Raw genomic sequence first — 22834 nt, 5'->3', positions numbered from 1 at the left:
TCCTACGTTGCGTCTCAACGGTGGCGCTAACGGCCGTTGCTACAACTGCAGCCAGCCCGGCCATCTTGCTGTAAGCCCATTGGCTCTCTTTTCGATACTCGCTCGAATGAAACCTAACCCGATCTCTTTCTCAGCGCAACTGCACCGCCCCTGCTTCCGGTGCTGGTCGTGGTGCTGGTGCTCCTCGCGGTGGTTTCAACGGTGGCTTCCGTGGAGGATATGGGGGTTACCCTCGCGCTGCCACTTGCTACAAGTGTGGTGGTCCCAACCACTTTGCTCGTGACTGCCAGGCCCAGGCTATGAAGTGCTACGCCTGTGGAAAGCTTGTGAGTGTCTATTTTCAGAAATTCATGTCTGGATATTCTGTCTCATACTTTGATCCAGGGCCACATCTCTCGCGACTGCACTGCTCCCAATGGCGGCCCATTGAGCTCTGCCGGTAAGGTCTGCTACAAATGTGCCCAAGCTGGCCACATTTCTCGGGATTGCCCAAACAACGAGGCCGCTCCTCAGCAGCCTGTTGATGCGACTGCTAACGCCGCCCCTGCTGCCCCCGCTGCCGCTACCGCTGCCGCCGAAGCCAGCACCGAAGCTGCTCCCGTCGCTGCTGCCCCTACGACTGCCGTCGCATAAAGGAACAATGTTCCTTACTTGATATATTAATCCCACTTCAAGGGAGCCTGTTTCCATTCTTCCTTTTTTGTATTAGGGTTGCCAAAATTCGGCCTATCACTCATCTTCTTTCCTTTTTTTTTTTCACCACATTTCTTCCTTTGCATATATTACGCCCCTGTTTCAGGTTCTCGGCACCGGCTTTCTTTTTTCTCTTTATTATGTATACGACCAACACAAAAGTTTCACGAAGTCCCTGGTTTTCAAAGGCTTGGTTTCCATGGAGGGTCCAAGCCTCACGATTGGCGTCTATTGTTCTCTCAAGGGTATGGGTATCTTCTCATTTGAATTATAGGTGCGGCCAGAAAAGATGAAGACGAGACAAGGCGAAGGGCTTAGTTGAGCGCGGGAGAGACATTGGTGAACCGAAGCAAGTGCGTTGATATGTATGGAGAAGGCTTCAAGATAGTACGGATGGGGTTGCTGTTATTGCTGAAGGATGGATTTTAAGAAAAAGAGAAGAAAAAAAAAGGTACCTGACGCGGTGGCTACCTCTATTTTTTCTACTATATTCCTCTTATACTCGTCAAATGGGAAGCAAAAAAAGAGCAAAAAAAAAAAAAAAAAAAAAACAAAGAAAAAGCGTCAATTTCAATTCGAACAAGAATTTTCACTTACATTTCTTTTTTGTTTCGAAGTTTGGCTCATGATTATGTCTGTCTATGCACCTCAGTCTATTCTATTCAATCTCGTTGGAATTTGTCTAATGTGTGATGGGAAAGTACTGGCTATCTCATATTTAGTAGATCTGTCGTTAAATTGGAATTTGGATCCTGGGTATTCAATCATACCTACCTAGATGCTGTGTCTCTCGATCGTTCCTTGTTCTGGCCTGGACCCCGTGACCCTGCCCTATTTCCTATATTAGACAGTCTTCCAGTATTTCCTCTGCCTAGAACACCTACAACACCAGCACTCACCTTGTCATCTCTATCTCTTCCATCGTCATTATCATTGCCTCGTCATTATTTATTTATCAGTCATTCGACTAGGTTAATATCGATACCCTTTGAGACAGGATGCCTGAATCTGTGTCTGGTGATGAGTTTGAAGATGTAGAGTTTCCCAGCTTTGCTTTCCTCACAGCCTCTGGGACGCACACCTTTGGCCTTTGGTGTCTACGTGGTAATTCTTTGTCAGTCTAACACGTTTGGCTCTTGAATAGGATTTCATTGTCGACATCGATGGCATTCAAGCCCATGGTATCTACTTTTCCGATTGCCCTCTTCTAAATGCCTTGGACTAACCTGGACAAAAGGCATCAGTGCCGCAGATATCACGAAGCTCAAAGCGAATGGATTTTACACTGTTGCCGTAATTACTGCCAAGATAATTTCTATTTTAATTTTCATGCTCACTCTACATGCTTTTAGTCTGTCCATGGCGCCACGCGAAAGACTCTTTTGAAGATTAAGGGATTCAGTGAAGTCAAGGTTGAAAAGGTTAAAGAGGCTATTCAGAAATTTCAGGTATTAAAGCCTAGCCTATCAATACGAAAGTTATTAGATACTTTCATTACTGACACAATACAGCCCTCTGCTTCCGGGTTCATCACAGCTATGGAGTTATGCCATCAACGGAAGAGAGTGGTTCGGATCTCAACCGGGAGCAAGCAGTTTGACTCCATTCTTGGAGGGTGAGTCTCTGCATTTTAATGCTGTGAATATCTCTGACCATATACTAGTGGGTTCCAGAGCATGAGTATCAGTGAAGTCTTCGGCGAGTTCCGGTGTGGTAAAACACAGCTTTCACACACAATGTCAGTCATGGCACAGCTTCCCAAGGAGATGGGCGGTGCAGATGGTAAGGTTGCGTACATTGATACTGAGGGAACATTTCGACCAGAGCGTATCGCCCAGATCGCAGAGCGCTTTGGGGTCGATCCAGATTCTGCTCAGGAGAACATTTCTTATGCCAGAGCTCTTAACAGCGAGCATCAGTTGGAATTGCTCAACACTCTGAGCAAGGAGTTTGCTGCAGGTGATTACAGACTGTTGATCATCGACAGTATTATGAACTGTTTCCGTGTCGACTACTGTGGACGTGGAGAACTTGCAGACCGCCAGCAAAAGCTCAATCAGTTTTTGATGAAACTCGCACATATGGCTGAAGGTATGAAGCTGCTCCTTTTCTGTATGGCATAGATGGTAAGTAACTGGTCTGTCTTTTAGAGTTCAACGTCTGCGTTCTCATGGTGATAATCCATCCTCTTTCCCACAAATACATATCTCACAAACTATAGACGAATCAAGTCCAGAGCGACCCTGGTGCCAGTGCTCTTTTCGCTGGAGCAGACGGTCGTAAACCTGTCGGTGGGCATGTTCTCGCGCATGCGTCTACAACTCGAGTCCTTCTTCGGAAGGGGCGTGGAGAAGAACGTGTGGCAAAAATTCAGGATTCGCCAGGTTTGTCAGCTCAAGGCGTATTTGAACATTCCTACTGACCATCGTAGACTGTCCGGAGCGTGAGGCGACCTATATCATCACCAACGGTGGAATCAACGATCCTGACAAGGTTTAATCGAAGATGATCATGAGGTATCAGTACAAACAGGGAGGGATAATGTGGTAATTAGATAATGAGATTTGAAAAAGTCGATATTTGGCTCAAAGTTATCTTGTCATTTTCATTCCAAAAATGCTTTCCTATGTTAATGTTGTCTAAATGTTGTCGATGTATGTGTTTTAATGTATGGAGGATCTACGGCGAGGCAGGACTAGCCGGTCTCCGCCCTCCGACGCTCGTGTAAAATTTCCCGCTGAACAAAACTTGTCAAGCTGCAAAAAGAAATATAATTTCTTCGCCGCGCAAAAATTCCGTCTTACAGCAGTGATCAACTATTTTTTTCAGTGATCACGTCAAGATGAAGAAGGATGCTCCTGAAATAGCAGGCTATGCCATCCTGCCTTTGCAGCTTCCCGAAACCCCTGCGTTTGAAAAGCCTGCAACGCATTTTCTCTACCTCCGCCCTCACGAACCTCGCATTCCAGACCCCGATTCCCCTCGCTCCCTTTTCGTCGTCAATGTTCCCATAGACACCACTGAGCTACACTTGCGACACTTATTTGGTACACAACTATCCGCTGGCCGGGTTGAAAAGGTTCATTTCGAGGACGTCCCGACAAAGAAAAATGCCATCGCAGCGAACACCCAAGGAAACCTCTCGAAGAGCAAGAAGCGGAAGAGGGTGACCGTGGACGAGCTACAGGACCAACTGGACAATGCCGGCCCACCATCTACCTGGGATAGAAAATTGCATACGAGTGGCTCACATGCCGTCGTGGTGTTCGCCGATAAGCCCAGCATGGAGGCTAGTCTGAAGGCCGCGACCAAGGCAGCTAGAAAGGGCACCAAGATTGTCTGGGGCGAAGGGATTGAAGACCGACTGCCTTCATTGGGATACTCGCGGTATCTTGCCCATGAGCGCTTCCGCTATCCGGATCGGGCTGCACTGCTTAACTCTGTGAACGACTTCATGACTGTCTTTGCGCAGGTCGCGGAAGCTCGCAAGCGCGAAGAGGCACGCAAGGCGCAGGAGCCCGACGAGGATGGTTTCGTTACTGTTACCAGTGGGCCGAAGCTCAACTCTGTTTCACGCGAGGATGAACTTAAAGAATTGATGGAGAAGCAGAAGAAGAAGGAAGAGGGTCTGGAAGACTTCTACCGATTCCAGTCGCGCGAGAAGAGAAAGGAGAGACAGAATCAACTGCTGAAGAGGTTTGGCGAGGATAAGAAGAAGCTTGAAGACATGAAGAGACGCAAGGGAAAGATCAGGGTAAGTTTTCATCCTTGACAGCTTATATGGCCAATGCTAATGCTATATCAGCCTGAATAAATGTGTCAAACATAATGTCCAGTGAGGATTTGGTTTAGCGAGGCGTTCCGGGGGTTCTGGGCCCAAAAAAAGTTCCTTTCTTCAGGGGTATAAGATTCAGTGTCTTTTGAGTGATTGTAAGTGCTACAACTCGTGTTTTCATCTCCTTTTTTCCAAAGTCCTATGATGAGCCCGCTGGGGCCATAGTAGCAAGACTCCATATTCGATGTCATGCCATGTCTTCAAGCACCAGCGATAACTATTAAAATCTTCTCACCACTGAAATATCTTGTTTTCTCGATTGATGACCGTCTGCGTTTTACTTTGAATATTTGCTAACGTTCGTTGGTCCTCGCTTCAGGTACGGATTTTAGGTAGTGTTTCTACGGTTTCGGCCATTAGATATATCCATGCATATTAAGAAATGTGATGTTATGATAGGACTCCTTACTTATGGTTCTACACTTAATATCAGATCAATTGAAGTCAGTACATTTGAACGAATAGATCCTGAACTTCACGACATGCTAGCTCTTAGCTTTTAGCTCACTCAAGATTTGTAACAAAATATCTACAAAGCTATCTGGGCCAGCTTGTATGATATATATAAATTAAGTAATTTTCAACGTGTCAAAGAATCAAACTCCGCTGGCTTTTGAGTGTTGTAACTATACAGGCCGAATTAGGGAATGGTCGCACAGACCACCTGGCTTGGCGATGACATCTTCTTCACTCCATCAAGATTCTAGACAGAAACAACATGACTGCAAGATTCCGATATATGCACGTAATCAGATACAATTATTGCAACTAAAAGACATCTAGTCGATACTGATTATTATTTTTATATCCCAATCACTTGAATAGTATCTAGCTTATTGCAAGATATATCGTTTCAATCTTACCAATGGCTTCGATGTCTCACGATGGCCCAACAGGCCCAGGAGGCTTCATCCAACCACTTCCATCACCAGCCCCTTCGTCACTATCAGCATCTACAGTGACTCCATCTACTTTACCTAAACCAAGAACCCACCCGCTCAAAGCGGGCTCGATGAAAGAAACAACAGTGATCAACCATATTGACAAAAACATTCTCTCCATCAACCGGCGACATGCGAAGAAATTCAGCAGCTCTTATGAAGACCAAAACCAACAGGCGTCTGAGAGAGGCTATGAGAGTTTCAATGAAGTCGCCAAGGATATCGAGGCGCTTGTTGATGTTTTGTGGGTTAGTGGGACGCGTATGTTGATATCTGTGCCTCCTTCTTTGATGTGATATATTTCTAACGATTTAGCAGCATCACTTCAAATACCGTATATGATTTCTCTTGCTGTTTTGGTGAATTCATATCTTCCTGATTACCCCTTCACATCGGGGACTACCTTTCGTCTGATTCGAAAGTTGGATTCCGTCTTTGCATCTTTATTACTCGGCGAGGATGTGGAGTCTGGGGCTCCTCTCTCTGGATTTGAGAATAAAAGTAATGTCGTCTCCATGACAGAGAAGGTTAGGATCAAGAGTATTGCAGAGACATGTCGCGTTACAGTCGTGGAAGCAAGGGAACAGGAAGACGCAACGGGTGCTGAAGACGACGATGATGAAGATGATGACTTTACTGACGACGATGATATGGCTGATGCATTTGGTACGGGAGGTTTTGAGGAGACTCCTGACAGGTGGGAGATGGAAGCTGGTAGGGTGTATGAGAGAACTATTCAGTTGTTGGGGGATGAGTTGGGCCAGCAAGGGGAATTTTATGATCCTAGTATTTCTACTGGAGAGGGGTGTTTGCCATAGGTTGAAGTTTGGTATACTACATATGAGATATATAATTGATATTGCCTTGAAGCACAGGCCTAAAAATGCCATGTATGGTTTGTATTAGATGAAGACATACCCCAGATCTGATAGGTAAGCTGTATAAAGACCAAAAGGGCTAAAAGGCCACGATCTAGAAAGTTCTCTGCAGACTGATGAGACAGCTAATAAACGCGCCATGTCAGTCTACAAAAGCAATGAATCCAGGGCTTTGGTGGAGCAAAACACACAATTTAGAAACGTGCTTTATGAGTAGAAATCAACGCTAGTATTAATTTACCTGCTCACACTACAAGCCTGACTGTTTCCGAGTGGATCGGCATTGCCCAGCCTCGATGGTTAATTTGGCTGTTCATCCAATCCCACGCCTGAAGGAGTTGATGGCTATCGCAGGGATGGCTATATATATCGACAAGGCTACCGTTTTTTTTTTTTTTTTTTTTTTTTGCTTTTTCACTTTTTAGCTGTGATATTCGCAACATGACATGATTGTTACCAGTATTTAGGTATTAACTCGTCCAATCTCGGGCTTTTATTGTTGGGTGTTGTTGGGCAGGACGGAAGAAGTGGGATCCATGGTTCGAGCTGTTATTTTAACCTGTTTTGCTCTGCTTTTTTTTGCATTGCATTCTGTATTGGAATTAATATGGATGTATTTAATATTGTTATTGCTCTGCAAGGTGTAGATAATTAGATACGCAAGGGCAGATTGGATGAAACCCCGCAAACCTTTGCAGGAAGTGAGGATGAGCTGATTCCACCTTTATCTTTCCAGGATTCGATTCTTGTTTTGATAACCAGCAGTTGGAGCATCCCTTGCTCATACCAGCTGTTTAATTGATGAGAGCATCAGGGTAATTCTCATTAATAGCTTGATCGCGTCGCGTACGCGTACCATTGAGCCAAGCCGTGCGGAGTGCATGAAGTAATTTCAGCTGATTCCATCAACCTCTTCTAGTCCAAACTAGGCATGATGCTCCGGGGTTATTCTACCTCCATTTGTAGATGAGGATAAGCCAGATAATTCCATCACATTCGATCTCAATCAAAGATAAATATTGTATATTTATAAACCTGTCTGTCTAACGGAACAAAGGAGAATACCTTTACCTGATGCTAGTATCAGATACGAAGTTACGAACCACGCCGGTTTTGGGATCCTGGCCAATGAGATTGTCAGAACCCTGATTTCCATGGTTCTGGCACTGGTGGAGTTTGTCTAGTCGGTGTTAAAAAAAATCAAATGAGAAGAAAAGAGTGAAAAAGAAGAAAGAAAAGGAAAATGTCGCCCGAGTGCAAGTCTGTAAGACTAAGAATTGGTGACGTCGAATTGAGCAATTGTAAGAAAGATCGGCTGATCTGGTGGTTAGATGGAAATAGTACAATTCGTCCATCTATCGAATCAGCATCCTTACATGGAACAAAGAGGTTTCAGTCATAATATTACGGATGAATAAAGAAAGAAATAAAGAGAGAGAAAAAGAAAGAAAGAATAAATAAAACCTTGCTTCTCGAAGGTGCTATCACACTATGGATGTATGCACTAGCATGACAGAAGACTCTCCATCCATGGTTCCAGTGGGGGGTTTGGCTGCCCTCTGACTCTGACTCTTTGTCCATTTCATCCAAGAATACCAAATACAAAAACTTGTCTAGGAAATCGATCTACAAATTACCTCATGGTCTTTGCCCACCATCGGAGAATACGACATGCTGATGATGATAAGGGTCTGATGCTTATGGTGTGTGTGGCTGGAACTGGACGAGTCACGAGGCAGGGGTGGCAGCTCTTGGTTTGTTTTTGCATGTGCACCGATTCAGGGCTTCATGTCCTTGCAGATCGATGCAGTTCCCCTTGTATTGGTATAGGCAAGTAGGTAGAGATCATAGCAACAAGCTATCCGAAAAGGTCAGTTGATGCCATGCATGTGCAATTTGTGCAGTATCCATTTATACTCCGACTCGTGTTCAGTTGGATATGAGAGAGGTGACCTCCATCGAATCCGAGCGCTGCCGAGATCGATCTATCCACAGAGATTACGATGTATTAGAAGATGTTTATTAAAGGATACTTGAATTGAATATTGAAGATGGAATATTGATATCAATAATATAGATTGGTGTAGGGGTAGGTGCATGTATTAAATACCTCAAATTGCAATCTGCCGTAACAAAAATGAGGATCGCTGGTCACAAAAAAACCTTCTGTCGGCAAACTTTCGTCCCACCAACTCTTTCGCCCCTCATCGTTTCTCTTGTTCTTCTCTTTCGCTCTCCAAAAGACGCTCGCTGTGTATTTCGTTTGTTCGTTCGTCTATTCTTCCGCTGCCCTATTTTTCTCTTTTTTTCCCTTTTTCTTCCTCCCCTCCTCCATCGCCAAAAGCCTATCTTCCTCCTTCTTACCCCTCTTCTTTTTCCTTCGTCTCTTTTGTCTTGTTCTCATCCCCTCTCCTTCTTCAACGGAAAAGACGGTGTCGGTTTGCGGATCTTGTGCCTTTTTTTCCTTCCATCCTTTTTTTTTCCTATTTTCCTACCTTTTGCGGGAGTTCTCTTGCTTCTCCAGTTCTTGGTGTCTCGTCTCACGTCCTTGTTTTACGGGTACTTTCTGCGCCACGGCTATTCAACGCATATCCTTTTTATTTCTTTTTCCTTTGCGAAAAGTAATTAACAAGGTCGCCTTGATTTGATATTCTTCCTGGTATGTTCTTTTCTTCTCTTTTCTATTCTGTTTTTGTTTTTTCTTTTCCAATCTGGCGCGGGGAGAGTTTCATATCGAGAGCCTCATCCATCCCTTCATCGCATACGGTCACCCCCACGGGTGGCCTCAAATATACTCTGCCAATTCCTCCTCATGCGCATCTCTGCTGCTCTCACTTCCCTCTCATCTTCACGTGGATACGCATTCTCTGGGACAATTGCTTTCGCTACGGTGATGGACTTTGCCTGTTACCTTGCGCCAGCCAGCCGTCGCTCTCGCCTTGACCAGTATCCATCGGAACAAAAACTCGTACCAGGCTTTCAACGGTCGCTCACCAAAAGACCTACGACGATAATCTCCGGTTTCTTAAGGTCATCATCGAGCATACGACGTCGTTGTTACATTGCTTGGCTCGGCGGGTGAACTAATGGCTGGGTTTACCCATTCGGCCGGTCGCAATCGGAGGAGACTGGGAGGGTCATCGACGAAAACAGCAGTGGTTGGGTGAATGATTTGAAAGCACCTCTATGTTCTCTTTCGCTTGCGCATCTCACCATCCTACCTCCTTCGACTGCTTCTGAGGTGTTCATCTCTCGTTTATCCCGTTCTATCTGGCGAGTCTAGTCGAATTCTGGTCCTGGTATCAAGTGCGAAATCGAGTCGACGGCTGGTAGCTTCGTTTCGCTTCAACCTTCATCAATCCTTTGACCGATTCTTTGGCCTTGGTTTTTTCGGTTGTTCGTCGCCTCAGGCTCAATTCATCTCCGCTGCGTCAATTGTTCCGTGCCCTATCGCGCCTTTTAAGGCATTTCGTTGCACTCATTCACAATTTTGTCTTCTGTTGCTTTGCTCTCACTTTGGAGCACTAAAGATCCCCCCACTAACAGCGATTCGGGTTTCAGGGATTGAAATACCCTTTCATACTCAACGATCACACGTTCTCTCCTTTTAACGACTCCAACGAAGTCTCAATCGCACGGGCCGTTTTCGGGATAGAAAAGTTTTCTTGTTTGGGTTTCTGATCTTCCTTGCTTTACTCAGCTTCAAGGTATGCGTATACGAATCTGGCGCTTTGGCACTGCGAATTTCAATGAGCTAGCTCGCTGGAATTGAGTTCAACATGAGAAACCACGACTTACTGAGCTCTACAGATACCGTTGTCTTAGTTCCTTATCTTTACGTCCATTCCCACATTTCGGGTTCGATTTACGTCAAAATGTCTTTCCAGAACTTCGATTCTTTCCAGAACCAGCACCCAGCGGCTGACGCCGCCGCTGCCGCCTCCGGCGCTCCCGCCACTGCGGACACCACTATGACCGGCCAGGCCGACCCTGCTACTGCTCCCTTCCAGGGCCCTGCTGGCGAGCCCACAGCTGCCCCTGTTCCTCAGCAGGGTGCCGACGGCAAGACCACTCTCTGGTATGCATAAATATGATGTGCATGTTCTGTAAATTTATGTCTGACCTTTTTTCATAGGATGGGTGAGCTCGAGCCTTGGATCGATGAGAACTTCATCCGCAACCTGTGGTTCCAGATGGGCGAGCAGGTCAACGTCAAGATGATCCGTGACAAGTTTTCTGGGTGAGTACATTAGTCCCATATAATTGATGAAGGCGATCCTAATGATGGTAGTAGGAGCAATGCTGGCTACTGTTTCGTTGATTTCACCTCCGCCGCCGCTGCTGCCAAGGCCCTGTCTCTCAACGGCACCCCCATGCCTAACACCAACCGTGTCTTCAAGCTGAACTGGGCTACTGGCGGTGGTCTCGCTGACCGAAGGTAAGTACATTTCCACGGTTTGAAGTGATTTGATAGGATGCTAACTTGAATTGAATTAGCCGTGACGACCGTGGCCCCGAGTTCTCCATCTTCGTTGGTGACCTTGGCCCCGAGGTTAACGAATACGTCCTTGTCTCGCTCTTCCAAAGCCGATTCCCCTCTTGCAAGTCCGCCAAGATCATGACCGACCCCATCAGCGGCATGTCTCGTGGCTACGGTTTCGTTCGCTTCTCCGACGAAAACGACCAGCAGCGCGCCTTGAGCGAGATGCAGGGCGTCTACTGCGGAAACCGCCCGATGCGCATTTCCACCGCCACTCCTAAGAACAAGGGCCCTGGAATCATCCCAGGCGCCATGGGCATGCCCGGTCCTGCAGGCATGTACCCTCCGATGGGTGCCCCTCCCATGGGCTTCTACGGTGCTCCTCAGCCCATGAACCAGTTCACTGACCCCAACAACACGACAGTCTTCGTTGGCGGTCTTTCCGGATATGTTACCGAGGACGAACTCCGCTCTTTCTTCCAGGGCTTCGGCGAGATCACCTACGTCAAGATCCCCCCTGGAAAGGGCTGTGGCTTTGTTCAGTTCGTCCAGCGCCATGCCGCTGAGATGGCCATCAACCAGATGCAAGGTTACCCGATCGGCAACTCTCGCGTTCGTCTGAGCTGGGGTCGCTCCCAGAACAACTCCGGCCCTGCCGGCAGCCCCTACCGCCCCGCTCCCCCACCTCCCCCCATGTACCCTTCCATGGGCATGCCCCCGGCACATCAGTATGGTGGATTCGCTCCTATGAAGGTTGGTAGCCATCAGAATACTGCGCCAGCTCCCGCATCTTTTGATGAAACCCTTGTTAACGATTACGTTTAGTAAAAAAAGCGTTCCTTTTTTTGAAAGCACCAGCAGGAGTTTTGCGTCATTTCAATGATGGGTCTTTTGTGTCATAACAAGTCTGCTATTTATTTCTGCGAAAGCTCCCCTTTACAGCTCTTGATGGGCATTTTCTCCTGCGCTACGTATTTCTTCACATGTGAGCGCTTTCATTTTTAGCAAGATATGAGCTCTTACCCCAGCTTATGTGTTTTTTGTTCTCTCTTATTTCAAACTATTTTTTCTCCCTCTTATGTTTCTTTTTCTTCTCTCATCTCAATTCCCCTGTTCCTTTCATGTTTCTGGCCATGGATCTTCTCGTCTTTGCGTGTGACGGAAAATGAATTTGTCTTTGATGCGTTTTTCCCCTCCTATACACCTTGGGCAGGCATTCTGCGAAAAGTTCATTTCTCATGAAGCAGTCAAATTGAATCATGTTTCCTTTGAGAATGTTACGTCATGCTTTATGCTAGATTGACGGCCTGTACAACACACTGTTTTCCTTCGTCTTCGATTTTTCGAATTCAGTTTCTTCGTTATGGAGCACAGTTTTCTTCTCACACATTCAATGCCTTTTCTTTGTGGTTATGCATTCGACCTCAGGTGGGTCAGACTTGATTCTTTGATCATTCTGTCCTGCTACGTACGGAACGGGTGCTGTGGTATGGACTTGATTTATTTCCTGCTGGGACTGCGTTCTTTGTAGCTACTGGGGGCGGTAGATTTCTTGCCATTTTCAAAGCCCCATTTGGAGTTTCGGTTCAAGGCTTCTCTGCATACCAAGTTTTCTCTTGAAGTTTGGGAGGGTGGCTTGTTATGAAGTTTGTGCCAATTCCCAGGCGTTCAACTGCCGCTATCGTAAATCTGGTTGTTTCGTTGGCCCCTTTCAAGAGGTCCTGGTGTTTCTCGGATGATCCTCAATGCTTCATGTTCCCATTGTCCTTTGTATCTTTCTTACGGATGATTCCCCCTTCGCTACGCAGTGCACTCTCGCGTTTCCTTTTCTGCTCTTGCTTGCGATTCTGGCATCGTCCACTTTTTCAGGTTGAGATAGCGAAACCATGAACATCATGCTCCCTGCCAAATTATGTGTACTGTTGCCACCTTAGGCGTCCAAAAGTTGAACCAAGCGCACGATTGCCTTTTTTTTTTTTTTTTTTTTTCCAAATTATTTTTTTACAATCGTAGTTCCCTTGAACCTACCGGGCCCGTTGCTATCTAGTCACGAGTCTTGACCGTTGGGGCTCGTCATTCACGCCTTCCCTTTTAATAAAATCACACCTACGGCTGCCTTTCTTGGGGGCAACAACTCCCTTCCCATGGCTTGCCCCTCGTGAGATATCCATCCTTACCCCCGCCATCCTCTTCGTCCCATTGAGCCTTGCAGTCTTTGTGGCTTGTTCCTTTTCTTTCCAAGGACGTGGTTCCGGTGTCGTTACTTTGTTATTCTCTAGCTCTCTACCAGATTCAGATTTCGTTTTTCATCTTATCCCGAAGAGGGAACCGCATAAATTCAGGATGCGCTACGAGTCTTGGGATGTGCTTCTTTTCCCGGAGAATTCCAAGATTCCCATCCAGGAGTTCAAGACACAATGCTTCGTGACTCCGGATAGAGGTTGGTTTCATCTCTTACCTCGATCAGTTACGGGCAGTAGATTGATAACGGTGTGCTTTAGATTCGCCTTTTCTCCAAAATCCGGGCATTGTCGGCCCTGCTGCTTACCACATACCTCAAGGGAACTTGGGCCAGATACCCGTTCTCACTACGTTCGTCCCAAGTTTGCCTCACAATGCCTCTTTCCGGGTGTCTATTCATAGTTGGGAAAAGCCCCAGCCTAGCCGGTTGATGGACAATCTACTACAGCCTGAAGATCAGCTCAGCTTTGAGGCTCGGGTTTTCGTTGATGGGGTTTGTGTCTCGTGAGTTGCCTTGTTTAGGTCGGAACATACAGAGACTGAACAGGCATTTCTACTTCCAAATAGGGGTACTGCCTTTAGGGACAGAACTAATTGGCCGCATATTATTGGTAAGTCATATCTTTCAATCTACATACAATGGATACGAGATACTAACGGATCTTCAGGCTTGAGTAGCCGTATGTCAAACACCTCCCTTCTCAACCGACAGGCTTTCTAACGACGTAGCTCAGAGGTCGATAAGAGTGGGAACCCGGATCACCTTCGTTTTCCGCCTTTTCACCAGGAGATACTAGAGCAGAGACATTGGGATGCAGGTGATTTTCACGGTAGAATCCGGGTGGTGATATCCGAAGGGTTTTATCGACCAAGCAGGACTTTGCCCTTTGAGCGAGTCAAGGATATTGTTGCGTTCTCTTTCCAGCATGCCCCTCTACGTAAGCTTGTTCTTTTGAATAGCATCCAAAGTGGAACCGCCGTTGACAAAAAGCAGAAGTCCTTGAGTACTCTAACATCGCCTGGCCTAATTCTGGAATGTGGTCTCAAGGACCACGCCTCTTCAAATACCAGTCGGGAAGCGCATTTAGCGAGCCCAAAGAACTAGATGAAGCTCATGCTCATTCGCCAACCAAACACGAATCCCGACACATGCCAACAGGGGCTAGTCAGGTCAGTAACTCGACACTGTACAATGCTTGGGCATATAGAAACTATCAGCCGGTCATGATGAGGCAAAACACCCCAAGAGAACCGAAATGGTCAACCCAAGAGCCACCCGTGCCTGATAATTTCATTGATCCATACATGCTTGATCCTGCTATGCGCCATCGAGGTGCAAGATCATCCTTGGAAGACATCCCTATGCCGGATTATCTTTCGAGTTCGACCAGCAGTCGTGCCTTTTCTAGCATGACTGGAATTAGCTATCAGCACAGCAAGCAACCTAGTCTCGTTGGTCCACTTGCTGACGAACAGTACAGCCAATTTCTTGAAGCTCTTAGTCCGCCCAAGATGCTGCCTATTGGCACGCATGCACCCACGAATACCCCATCTGCCACGCTCCCCATGGGAAGGAAGCTCTCCGCTGCTGCAGAAGCTCGCTCGGCATCCTATTCCAAATCCGGAAGCCGATCTGTGCTCAAGGAGATTTCGCAGCCAGGTACTAGGGATGTATCTGGGTCTAGTGCTAGATCTAATATTCCCCCTGATCCAGTCGTGGAAACTGCGTCAGCGAGCAAGCTTCATTCCAGTCCTAGTGGACCCATCAGGGGCAGAAAGGAAGCCATGTCTGACAATAAAGAAAATGAGGGTGCTATCGAGACCCCACGCAAGGGAAGTGACAACAAAGTCAACAATACCCCCACAAGGACAGCTAGACATACAAGTGGAAGTGTTGAGGTCTCGAGTGAATCTAAGCGAAATAGATCTACTGGCTCCGCTGGTGGAGAAATCGCACACGTTTCTAAAGAAGGCTTCGTGGCGATTTCACCCACACATGCTGAGACAGATGATCACATTCATCAAGCCGGCTTCGATGAATATCTCAATTCAAATCTCCATGCCAGCGGAGCTCCTATTGAAATTGTTGATATTGAGTGAATTGCTTCTGTCACCGATCAAGTTCGAATGTTTGAGTTGGGACCTTGTCAGGCTTCATGATCACCAGTTCTATTCATATTGTACCTCACTGACACTCACTGATTATATATCCTTCCTACCATATCAATTATCCAGTTTCTAATTGTGGACAGGCGTTATAGACTTCTATGGATACCACATGGTATCGAGTATGGAGGAGTTTTGTTCAATATCAAGCTTTATAGGGTTAATCGACATGGCTACCACACAGAAAAAGAAAAAGAATTAAAATCATAGATGGCTGTCTTCTCCAAAAGACAATATTTTAAAATACTGTTTATATTCACTCTGTAGTATCCTTTTCTGTTTATTCATTAAACCACGAAGTGAATCCTTTCTTGAACGATCAATTGATGCTTTTGGCTGTCCCTGCAGGTGGTTTCCAGATTAGGCAGGATGTCAACAACAACCCACACAGTCTGAAAACCTCCACCCTTACCCTTCCTGTTCTTCCTTCTTTGCCTTCCCTTTCCCTGATTTCCGCCCTCAAAATCCCCAACTATTTCCGTTCTATTGTGTTGAGAATCAACATTTTCCTCCATCGGTTTTTCTCCAAGCCCTGGAAAGGAACGTCCTCGATCTCATTCCATCTACTTTTTGGGATTTCAGTGCAGACGATTGAAAATGAGTAGTGGTTGGAATATTAACCCACCAGTCTTTGGCCACGGTTCTTTCCCTTTTACATTCCAGGTCCCATGCACAGAACCTGGAAGGACACAGGAAATGAAACCAAATGGTCATGAGATGACAGATCCTGTACCCTATGCATCTTCCTCTTCTGAAATAAATACCTTGAGTTCCTCAGTCAGCCGTGCTCTGACTCTAGCACCGATACCCTACACAATGGCCATTGCGGGTGGACAGCCTTTGTGGACCATGTCACAATGGGAAGGTGATGCAGCTTTACCCCAGAGACCTGGCACTCTTCATTCGTATTCAGGTCAGGGAGTCTCAGCAGGTACTTAAAGTGCCGCTCGTGCACCTTCGCTGGTATCTTGGAGAGACCAGGGCCAAGGAGCACATGGCGGTACTTCCAGTCCTGATGTAGACAGAAGGATCAAAGAAGCTTCACCTGATGTCCCAAGCGTGATGGCCTTCCCCAAGCATACTCTCCAGTTGGGTAGTGCATCCAGAGAAGAAACTCATTCAGTGATGGTATGTTTTGTTGAATGGATTCAAGCTCCCCATTTACTTCGTATTCGTCTAATGTTGTGTTTTCGTATAGCCCAGGGAAAGCCTTCCTCGTCTGGGTGCGCTTGATACAACAACCTTAGAACCCAATCAAACACTGTGGTATTTCGGTGTGTTGGCTATCCAAGCACTCCTACTTCCTAGGTTTCATTATGCCACCAGAAAAGCGAAACGCAACAACAACAAATGTGGGGTGAAATTGACCATGTACGGTCAAACGATTGTCAGAGACCATGTTTTCAACTCCCAGATGGAGGCCAAGGCTGTAGCATGCTCAGTGGCCCTGAAATCCCTAAAATCCCAGTTTCCAGAATGGAGGGTGCCCGGTGTGCCAACAGAAGATGTCATAACTGCAGGCTGGAATTGGATTGAGCTTCTGCATGGTGAGTGACGGTAGATCCTCTCTGTATTCTTTTTTATGCTTAGCTTATGACAAATTTATCTCGGTCAGATTATTGTGTTCAAAATGGATTGCCTGCGCCGAAGTATACACCATATGACCATGAGAATGGACGTCGTTATGAAGTTGAGTTGCAAGGCGCCTCGTACTTCGGTGCATCCAAGTATTACGCCGACGAATTTGTTTCGCGAAATGCTTCGGCACACATGGCACTACACGCCTTGCTTGTATTCGGGAACGGCGTCCACCATGGCTTTCCTGGGCCATTCATATTGAGAAGGTCTGACGAAAACATGTTGAGACTCGTTCCCAGAATACCCGAAGGCGCAGGTGGCCGCAATATCCCCTCTACCAATCAAATTTCCCAAATATTGGCTTCAGCTACCTCTGCCCTATCTCGAAACCTAGGAAGAGATGGGCAGAGTACCTCACAGATACTGCAGCAGCCAAGGGCAATGAGGAACCAGGATTTGTTCTCGAGCAACAGCAGGTTTGTAAACGATTCTATTCCAAAGAGACCGGCCGAGGATGAAAGGACCGGTAGACTTATCCCTAGTACACCCAAGAGGGCCAGAACTCGGGGCCGTCCGAACAACACGCCCCAATCCCAGAAGAAGGCTATGAACGCAAATTTGCTTCCCTTGACTAACAGTAGGGTCAAAGCTATTGAAATCCCGGACAAGATTGAAGAGAAAAGGTGGAAACTCACACCCCGAGAGATCGAGAAACGGCTCGAGAGTCTGCAAGCTCATAGCGAGAAACTCGAAAGTAATGCACCTTCCTTTCCCCTTGACGCGGTATGCTAATCATACACCTGCCTCCTTCCAATGGCGGGAGGAGCTTCTATTTTATATCAATAGGAATGTGTGATCTTCTCTCGCTGGAGCGTCCAGAAATTCGGATTGAGAGTAATGAAGGGCGTTTGATCGAGACCGATAAAGGTTATACAGCTGCAGCTTATTTCCAGAACGACCCTTTCCTTGCTCGAGCAGGTGCCATTGGCGAAGTCAAGGGTGTCAGGGACAAAGCGGCAGCTAAGGAGGGTTGTGCCAATGCTGCTATCAAGTTTCTTCTAAACATAGTGCGAGAGGATTTGGCTCTGGAAGGTGAAGCAGTGAACGAGCAGGGAAAAAAATGATATTTGGAGGAAGGATGCCATTGACGAATATGTCAAGCATGGCTCGTTAGACGCCGATGTGAGCATGGACGATAACTGACACTCCTCTTTCTCTTTCCCTTGGACGCGATGGGATTGACTGGCATGGCAAGGGAGGAGACACGCATCTATTAATATACGGATATCAGGTCCCCGTTTTTATCTCCGAATAGGGCTAGGATCTATGATTAATGCATTCCGAATAGTACGTTCTCATACTGACAGAACTACAAATAAGTATACGTAATTTAGAGCACTTGATGCATTGAGCAACAATCCAGAACTAAGATATCCAGCGCTGCTTTTGGAAAAGAAATCGAGGCTTGCGGGATTTTGAGACGGAAACTGAACCACGAGAAAATAAATCATCAATGTAGCAAGGCGCGTTACCCGAGGTATATCATCAAACAGACAAAAAGACAAAACAACAAAGAGGTAAGCAACTCTCTTCGCTAGCGCGAAATTTGCAAAGGCGGATCACATAAGAGAAAAAAGCAGTATCTGCCAATTTTACACAGCCAATGGATAGATAGAAAATTTCAATTCCATAAACCCCGTAAGCGGATGATAGATGGATGGATGGGTGTTCTGTTCTCCTTACCATGTGTGACTGCAGTTGGGGGAAGGAGAGGTAAAAGGAGAGGAGGAATTTTTGTTCTTTTCAACACTGACAGATGAAACTAACATTAACCCCTGTACTGTTTGTTTGGTTCCCGTAAGACCAGAGCAAAAAGCGAGTCTTGCATTGCCACGAGTGAGAAGTCACAAGTAGAAAAGAAAAATGGACATAAAAGGGAGAACAAAGCATGCAATGTAAGACAATCATGGAAGAAGACATGAATGAATGAAAATACCATTTCATCCTATTTGTATCTCTTCCTCGATTCATATAAGCCATTTCCCAGAGAGGGGGGTTCCTCGATAACCACAGATGATTCATAGATATAACGCCACCCATAAAAACAAGGGGTAAAATAAAGAAAAGCAAATGGGAAAAGGGAAAAAGAGAAGAGAAAAGAAAAATGGGGGAATGAAAGAAAAGGCACATTTTTGCGAGGACCCCAAGCACTAAGTGAAGCATGTAACTCTGCTAGATAGCTTGGGGCTCGTTAGGAGCCAGGAAAATTAAGTAACCAAGTAAGATAATAATAATAAGAAAGAATGGAAGATAAGGAAAGAAGAAAACTCAATAGGTCACAAATACCCAGCTCGGATACAATTCAAAAACCATTTCAGGCCAGTCGACACTGGTCACACTGGCTTATAGTAGAGGGAGAGGGATATGCAAGAACGGATACACCAACGCCAGTCTCACGGCACATATCCAATCGTTCGGCAACAAATGAGGATGAGAAAGAAGCGAGAAAGCGAAACCGAATCGCACAACTTGGAATGTATGGAATGTACAAAAAGGGTATATGGAATTTAGGAATTGAATAGCCTTCGGATTCGTTTAAATGCCATCTGTGGCACCGGTCTCGACGCCATCTGTGGAATAAGGTATGTTTGGATCAAATCCAAACCCGGCCGTATCCGCATCGGTGTTGAGGAAGGTATCAAAATCGAAGTTCTCTAGGATATCTGGATTCTCCAGAGCACTGAAATCGAGATTGAAAGCAGACGCCTGATAACTCCGTCAGTAAAATTGACCATTAGGTCTGAAGCAGAAATACATACATCTGGGATGTTGAGGTCACTGAACTGAGTGGTCTGATCTGGCTGTGGTGGTTGCTGGACGAGAGGTTGAGGAGGCGCGGGTGCTGATGTCGGCTGTTGAGGAGCGTTCGTAGTCGCATTTGCCCCGTTCTTGTTAAACGAGTTAGGATTTTGAGGGGTGATAGGAGTTGGAGGGGTGGGAGTCGGGGGGTGCTCCGCTTCGGAGGATGGTGTGGCCGCCGGGTTCGCATTAGCGGCTGTGGCTGTTGCCTTCTTGGAGGGTCGCTATGATCATATTTAATAAAGGCGACAAGAAGGACATCACAGAACAATGGAATAAGGATACATACCTTAGTACCCTTGGTGTCTTTCTTCTTGGGTGCCGGCTTATTGGGTTGCTGCGGCGTCGGAGGCGCAGCGGGTCCCGTTGAAGGAGATTGGGGTTGAGCCCGGCCGGCATTGGGGCCTGCAGCTGGCGGAGCCTGGGGGGGAGGCATGTTGCCGCGTTCTTGCGGGGTTCCGGCCTGGGGTTGAGGAATTGGGGACTGGTGCGGTGCCATTGGTTGACCTTGAGGTCCCGGTTGAGGAGGCCAGCTTCCACGGTTTCCAGCTCCGGCGGGGATCGGTTGGCCCATTTGAGGGCCACTGAAAGCCGGGTTTGAGCTAGGGGGAGGCATGTTGCCCTTCATCAAGAACGGAGCAGCCATGTCGGGAGGCATCGGACCGCCGTTGAAGTTCATGGAAGCCGGGGATCCACGATTCTGGGCCATCGGGTCGGCAGCGCTGGGGGATCCGGGGAGAGCGGTCTGGGGCATCTTTGGCGTACCCCTCTTCATTTGATCGTTTGGATTCGGTGACGCGCCCGCCCTGCTACCCGGAGAGGTGCCTGGCGGCAACCCCTGTTGCCCGGGCATTGGGGTCTGGCCATCAGTACGGGCCATGCTATCCTGCTCTTGACGAGCCATCATCAAACGCCGCTTATTCTGCTGTTCAAGCAGCATAAGTTGCATTTGGTAATCTTGGAGAGCGTGGTTGCCGTGCTGACCGCCAGGTGTCTGCATTCCAGCCCGAACCTGGGCCATCTGTCCATTCGCGCCATAGTAGTCGCCGCTCATCGGATACATACCTTGGCCGTCTGGCATAGGCACCAGATCAGTCTGGTTTGGCATGACACCGGGATTTATCAAACCATTCGGCATGCCCTGGTTATTCAATGCTGAGCGTGAGTGATGAAGAGCTAAGTTTTGAGCATATACCTGGATGGATTTCTGTTGTGTAGCGGGGTTCGACTGCTGGAAAGCCTGAAATTGGGCCGGATTCATTCGGTTCATTCCGTTCTGCATCAACAGCGGGTTTGGCTGACCGGGAATGCCCTGCCCTTGTCCGCGTCCGTTGGGTGCCAACTGTTGTCCATTCATGGGACCGCCTTCAAGACGAGGCCGTTTGGATGGAGAAGGAGCATTATCAGCGGACGCGGGGGACTGGGGACGATGCCCGTTCATGTCCATGTCGGAGTGCTCACGCTGCATCTGCTGCATCATTTGCACTTGCTGAGTCTTTTGGAACTGGGCCAACTGTTGCTGGGAGCTGTGAATCCATTAGCACCAAATACACACTACGGATGATACGAAAGAATGGGCGAGAAGAAGGGCGTACAGGCCGGGAGTATTGTTCTGCAACACAGTCTTCTGAAGATTCGGGGGAACCATATTGTTCCGGCGCATGTTGAGTTGTCCCATCTGTCCGGCCATCATAGGCTGTTGCCGCAACAGCTGGTTGTGTTGCTGTTCTCTGAGGCGCATGATGTTCTAGATAGTGAGAACCGAGTTAGATATATGAGAACAAGAAAATCCTAGTGAGTGACAGAGTGTGTATATGGGTACCTGAGTGTGCTGGAGATACTGCCTCACGTCATTACTGTTCCCCTTCTTCCGTTGAGCCCAAAAGAAATCCCAGAATAGACTAAACCAATCTAAGAGAAAAGATGATTGCTGGCTTTCGCTGGGAAGGCTAGGCCGAGGAAGATCATCTGCAATCTTGATCTTATCGCCATCCTTATCCATCATCATAGCATCGCCGTCAACGCCATTTATGGCGCCGTCCCCACGGTGACCCGGACTCGTTTTCGTGGGAGGTTCGGTGTTGAGCTTAATCGAATCGTCTTGAACAAGTGCTCTGGCGCATTCGTGGTAGCCGCGTTTCAAGAAGTAGTCGTAGATATATGTGTTGAGATTATTGATCATCGTGTCGGGAATGTTCACATTTCCGTCGTTACGAGGAGCCGTCGAACCATTATTAATCATGGGGACACCACCCACAGGGCCTCCTACCCCGGGATTCATCCCAGGTACATTCATCTGGTTCATGGTGGCGATCAGGCGGTCTGCCACCCTCACCTCTTATTTTGTCGTCGATGAGGGTCGTCCAAATTGGTTGATTCCAACGCGCATCCACTGTCTCGCGGCGAGATATCTCACCACAGAGTTAAACAGGAGGTGCGCTGGACGAGCGAGGGGGTAGAGGGGGTAAAAGAACAAAGAGGCGAAGTGACCGGCGCTTCTAACCCGATATGTGACGCCCTTGCAGTTAAACACGAATGCGCAAACGACGGGGATAGGCACTAGATGAGACGGCACCGAAGAAACGTTGCAAATTGACCGACGTCGAACAGGTTCCACTAGATCGATGACAACGCAGAGCAACGAAACAAGTTGCGACGATTACCCACAGGGGGACGAGCGTGGCCGTCTGAAGAGCAAACGCGAACGCAAACGAGAGAGAGATCCGCCGTTGCTTTTGGGATGGGGAGACCAAAAAGAAGAAAAGAAAGGAGCGCAGGCCGGATGATCTGATGAGGTGGTAGAAGAGAAAGACAGATGTAGGTGTCAGGCACGAAGCGGACGCAAAAGAAGCGCGATAGGATCAGCCGGAGAGGCGACGAGCGACACCAGAGGCGAAAAGGCGCACGACTTTTGAGAGGAATAGACGATAGCGGCGCTTAGGGAGGGGAATGGAGGGCAGGCAAGCCCAAACGGGCACCACTTTTGGAAGGGGGCAAAGATTAAAAGACAAAGCACAGAGATTTTGATCTCAAATATTAAGATTATTCCCAAAGAAACCCTGCAGAAAAGGGTAAAGGAGAAAAAAATAACGGAGAAATCCGGGTAGAGATTAGGAGAGGGGGGAATAAGAGTGGAGGAGTAATGGTGGAGGAGGAGGGAGGG

General features: G+C 47.3%; 9 protein-coding genes across 9 annotated transcripts; 8 read left to right on the top strand and 1 right to left on the bottom strand.

Moving 5' to 3' along the window:
* Positions 1-1241: 1241 nt before the first annotated feature.
* Positions 1242-2511, top strand: ASPWEDRAFT_42345 (recombinase DMC1). The gene is made up of 5 exons (XM_040835754.1): positions 1242-1727; positions 1838-1874; positions 1931-1986; positions 2046-2141; positions 2205-2511. The coding sequence occupies exons 1-5, from the start codon at positions 1692-1694 to the stop codon at positions 2310-2312; spliced, it is 333 nt and encodes a 110-aa protein (XP_040688034.1). The 5' UTR covers positions 1242-1691; the 3' UTR covers positions 2313-2511.
* Positions 2512-3535: 1024 nt separating this feature from the next.
* On the top strand, positions 3536-4507 carry ASPWEDRAFT_29513 (putative ribosomal small subunit assembly protein; the record flags this gene model as incomplete). The annotated part of the gene is made up of 2 exons (XM_040833294.1): positions 3536-4447; positions 4499-4507. 2 exons carry the CDS (start codon positions 3536-3538, stop codon positions 4505-4507), a joined length of 921 nt encoding a protein of 306 aa, XP_040688033.1.
* Positions 4508-5245: 738 nt separating this feature from the next.
* On the top strand, positions 5246-6383 carry ASPWEDRAFT_42339 (general transcription factor IIH subunit TFB6 family). Its single transcript, XM_040835753.1, has 2 exons — positions 5246-5730; positions 5788-6383. Exons 1-2 carry the CDS (start codon positions 5394-5396, stop codon positions 6285-6287), a joined length of 837 nt encoding a protein of 278 aa, XP_040688032.1. The 5' UTR covers positions 5246-5393; the 3' UTR covers positions 6288-6383.
* A 1952-nt stretch (positions 6384-8335) lies between these two features.
* Positions 8336-9255, top strand: ASPWEDRAFT_579145 (uncharacterized protein). Its single transcript, XM_040838353.1, has one exon. It carries the CDS (start codon positions 8485-8487, stop codon positions 8974-8976), a length of 492 nt encoding a protein of 163 aa, XP_040688031.1. The 5' UTR covers positions 8336-8484; the 3' UTR covers positions 8977-9255.
* A 967-nt stretch (positions 9256-10222) lies between these two features.
* Positions 10223-11652, top strand: ASPWEDRAFT_173771 (RNA-binding protein; the record flags this gene model as incomplete). The annotated part of the gene is made up of 4 exons (XM_040831133.1): positions 10223-10425; positions 10483-10587; positions 10642-10785; positions 10845-11652. 4 exons carry the CDS (start codon positions 10223-10225, stop codon positions 11650-11652), a joined length of 1260 nt encoding a protein of 419 aa, XP_040688030.1.
* An 80-nt stretch (positions 11653-11732) lies between these two features.
* On the top strand, positions 11733-12369 carry ASPWEDRAFT_578952 (uncharacterized protein). The gene is made up of 2 exons (XM_040838350.1): positions 11733-12040; positions 12101-12369. The coding sequence occupies exons 1-2, from the start codon at positions 11839-11841 to the stop codon at positions 12268-12270; spliced, it is 372 nt and encodes a 123-aa protein (XP_040688029.1). The 5' UTR covers positions 11733-11838; the 3' UTR covers positions 12271-12369.
* An 801-nt stretch (positions 12370-13170) lies between these two features.
* ASPWEDRAFT_173770 (uncharacterized protein) lies at positions 13171-15168 on the top strand (the record flags this gene model as incomplete). The annotated part of the gene is made up of 6 exons (XM_040831132.1): positions 13171-13267; positions 13329-13572; positions 13636-13679; positions 13737-13748; positions 13803-14006; positions 14063-15168. The coding sequence occupies 6 exons, from the start codon at positions 13171-13173 to the stop codon at positions 15166-15168; spliced, it is 1707 nt and encodes a 568-aa protein (XP_040688028.1).
* An 882-nt stretch (positions 15169-16050) lies between these two features.
* ASPWEDRAFT_184854 (uncharacterized protein) lies at positions 16051-18171 on the top strand (the record flags this gene model as incomplete). Its single annotated transcript, XM_040832045.1, has 5 exons — positions 16051-16139; positions 16260-16362; positions 16433-16781; positions 16850-17566; positions 17659-18171. The coding sequence occupies 5 exons, from the start codon at positions 16051-16053 to the stop codon at positions 17934-17936; spliced, it is 1536 nt and encodes a 511-aa protein (XP_040688027.1). The 3' UTR covers positions 17937-18171.
* Positions 18172-19407: 1236 nt separating this feature from the next.
* Positions 19408-21976, bottom strand: somA (putative cAMP-dependent protein kinase pathway protein (Som1); the record flags this gene model as incomplete). Its single annotated transcript, XM_040828394.1, has 5 exons — positions 19408-19578; positions 19632-19895; positions 19961-21197; positions 21267-21418; positions 21494-21976. The coding sequence occupies 5 exons, from the start codon at positions 21974-21976 to the stop codon at positions 19408-19410; spliced, it is 2307 nt and encodes a 768-aa protein (XP_040688026.1).
* Positions 21977-22834: the final 858 nt, after the last annotated feature.

Source organism: Aspergillus wentii, assembly GCF_001890725.1.
Source record: "Aspergillus wentii DTO 134E9 unplaced genomic scaffold ASPWEscaffold_5, whole genome shotgun sequence".
Lineage (NCBI taxonomy): Eukaryota > Fungi > Ascomycota > Eurotiomycetes > Eurotiales > Aspergillaceae > Aspergillus > Aspergillus wentii.
The sequence above is the reverse complement of the archived record's forward strand: the minus strand, read 5'-3'. Positions and strand labels throughout refer to the sequence as shown.

Excerpts from the sequence above, each read along its gene's own strand:
- ASPWEDRAFT_42339 (XM_040835753.1), top strand. The coding sequence starts at position 5,394 with ATGGCTTCGATGTCTCACGATGGCCCAACAGGCCCAGGAGGCTTCATC. Across the intron at positions 5,731-5,787 it reads TTTGTGGGTTAGTGGGACGC|CATCACTTCAAATACCGTAT; the intron begins GTATGTTGATAT and ends ACGATTTAGCAG.
- ASPWEDRAFT_42345 (XM_040835754.1), top strand. The coding sequence starts at position 1,692 with ATGCCTGAATCTGTGTCTGGTGATGAGTTTGAAGAT. Across the intron at positions 1,875-1,930 it reads CGATGGCATTCAAGCCCATG|GCATCAGTGCCGCAGATATC; the intron begins GTATCTACTTTT and ends CCTGGACAAAAG. Across the intron at positions 1,987-2,045 it reads ATGGATTTTACACTGTTGCC|TCTGTCCATGGCGCCACGCG; the intron begins GTAATTACTGCC and ends ACATGCTTTTAG.
- ASPWEDRAFT_578952 (XM_040838350.1), top strand. The coding sequence starts at position 11,839 with ATGAGCTCTTACCCCAGCTTATGTGTTTTTTGTTCTCTCTTATTTCAA. Across the intron at positions 12,041-12,100 it reads CTCCTATACACCTTGGGCAG|AATGTTACGTCATGCTTTAT; the intron begins GCATTCTGCGAA and ends GTTTCCTTTGAG.
- ASPWEDRAFT_579145 (XM_040838353.1), top strand. The coding sequence starts at position 8,485 with ATGAGGATCGCTGGTCACAAAAAAACCTTCTGTCGGCAAACTTTCGTC.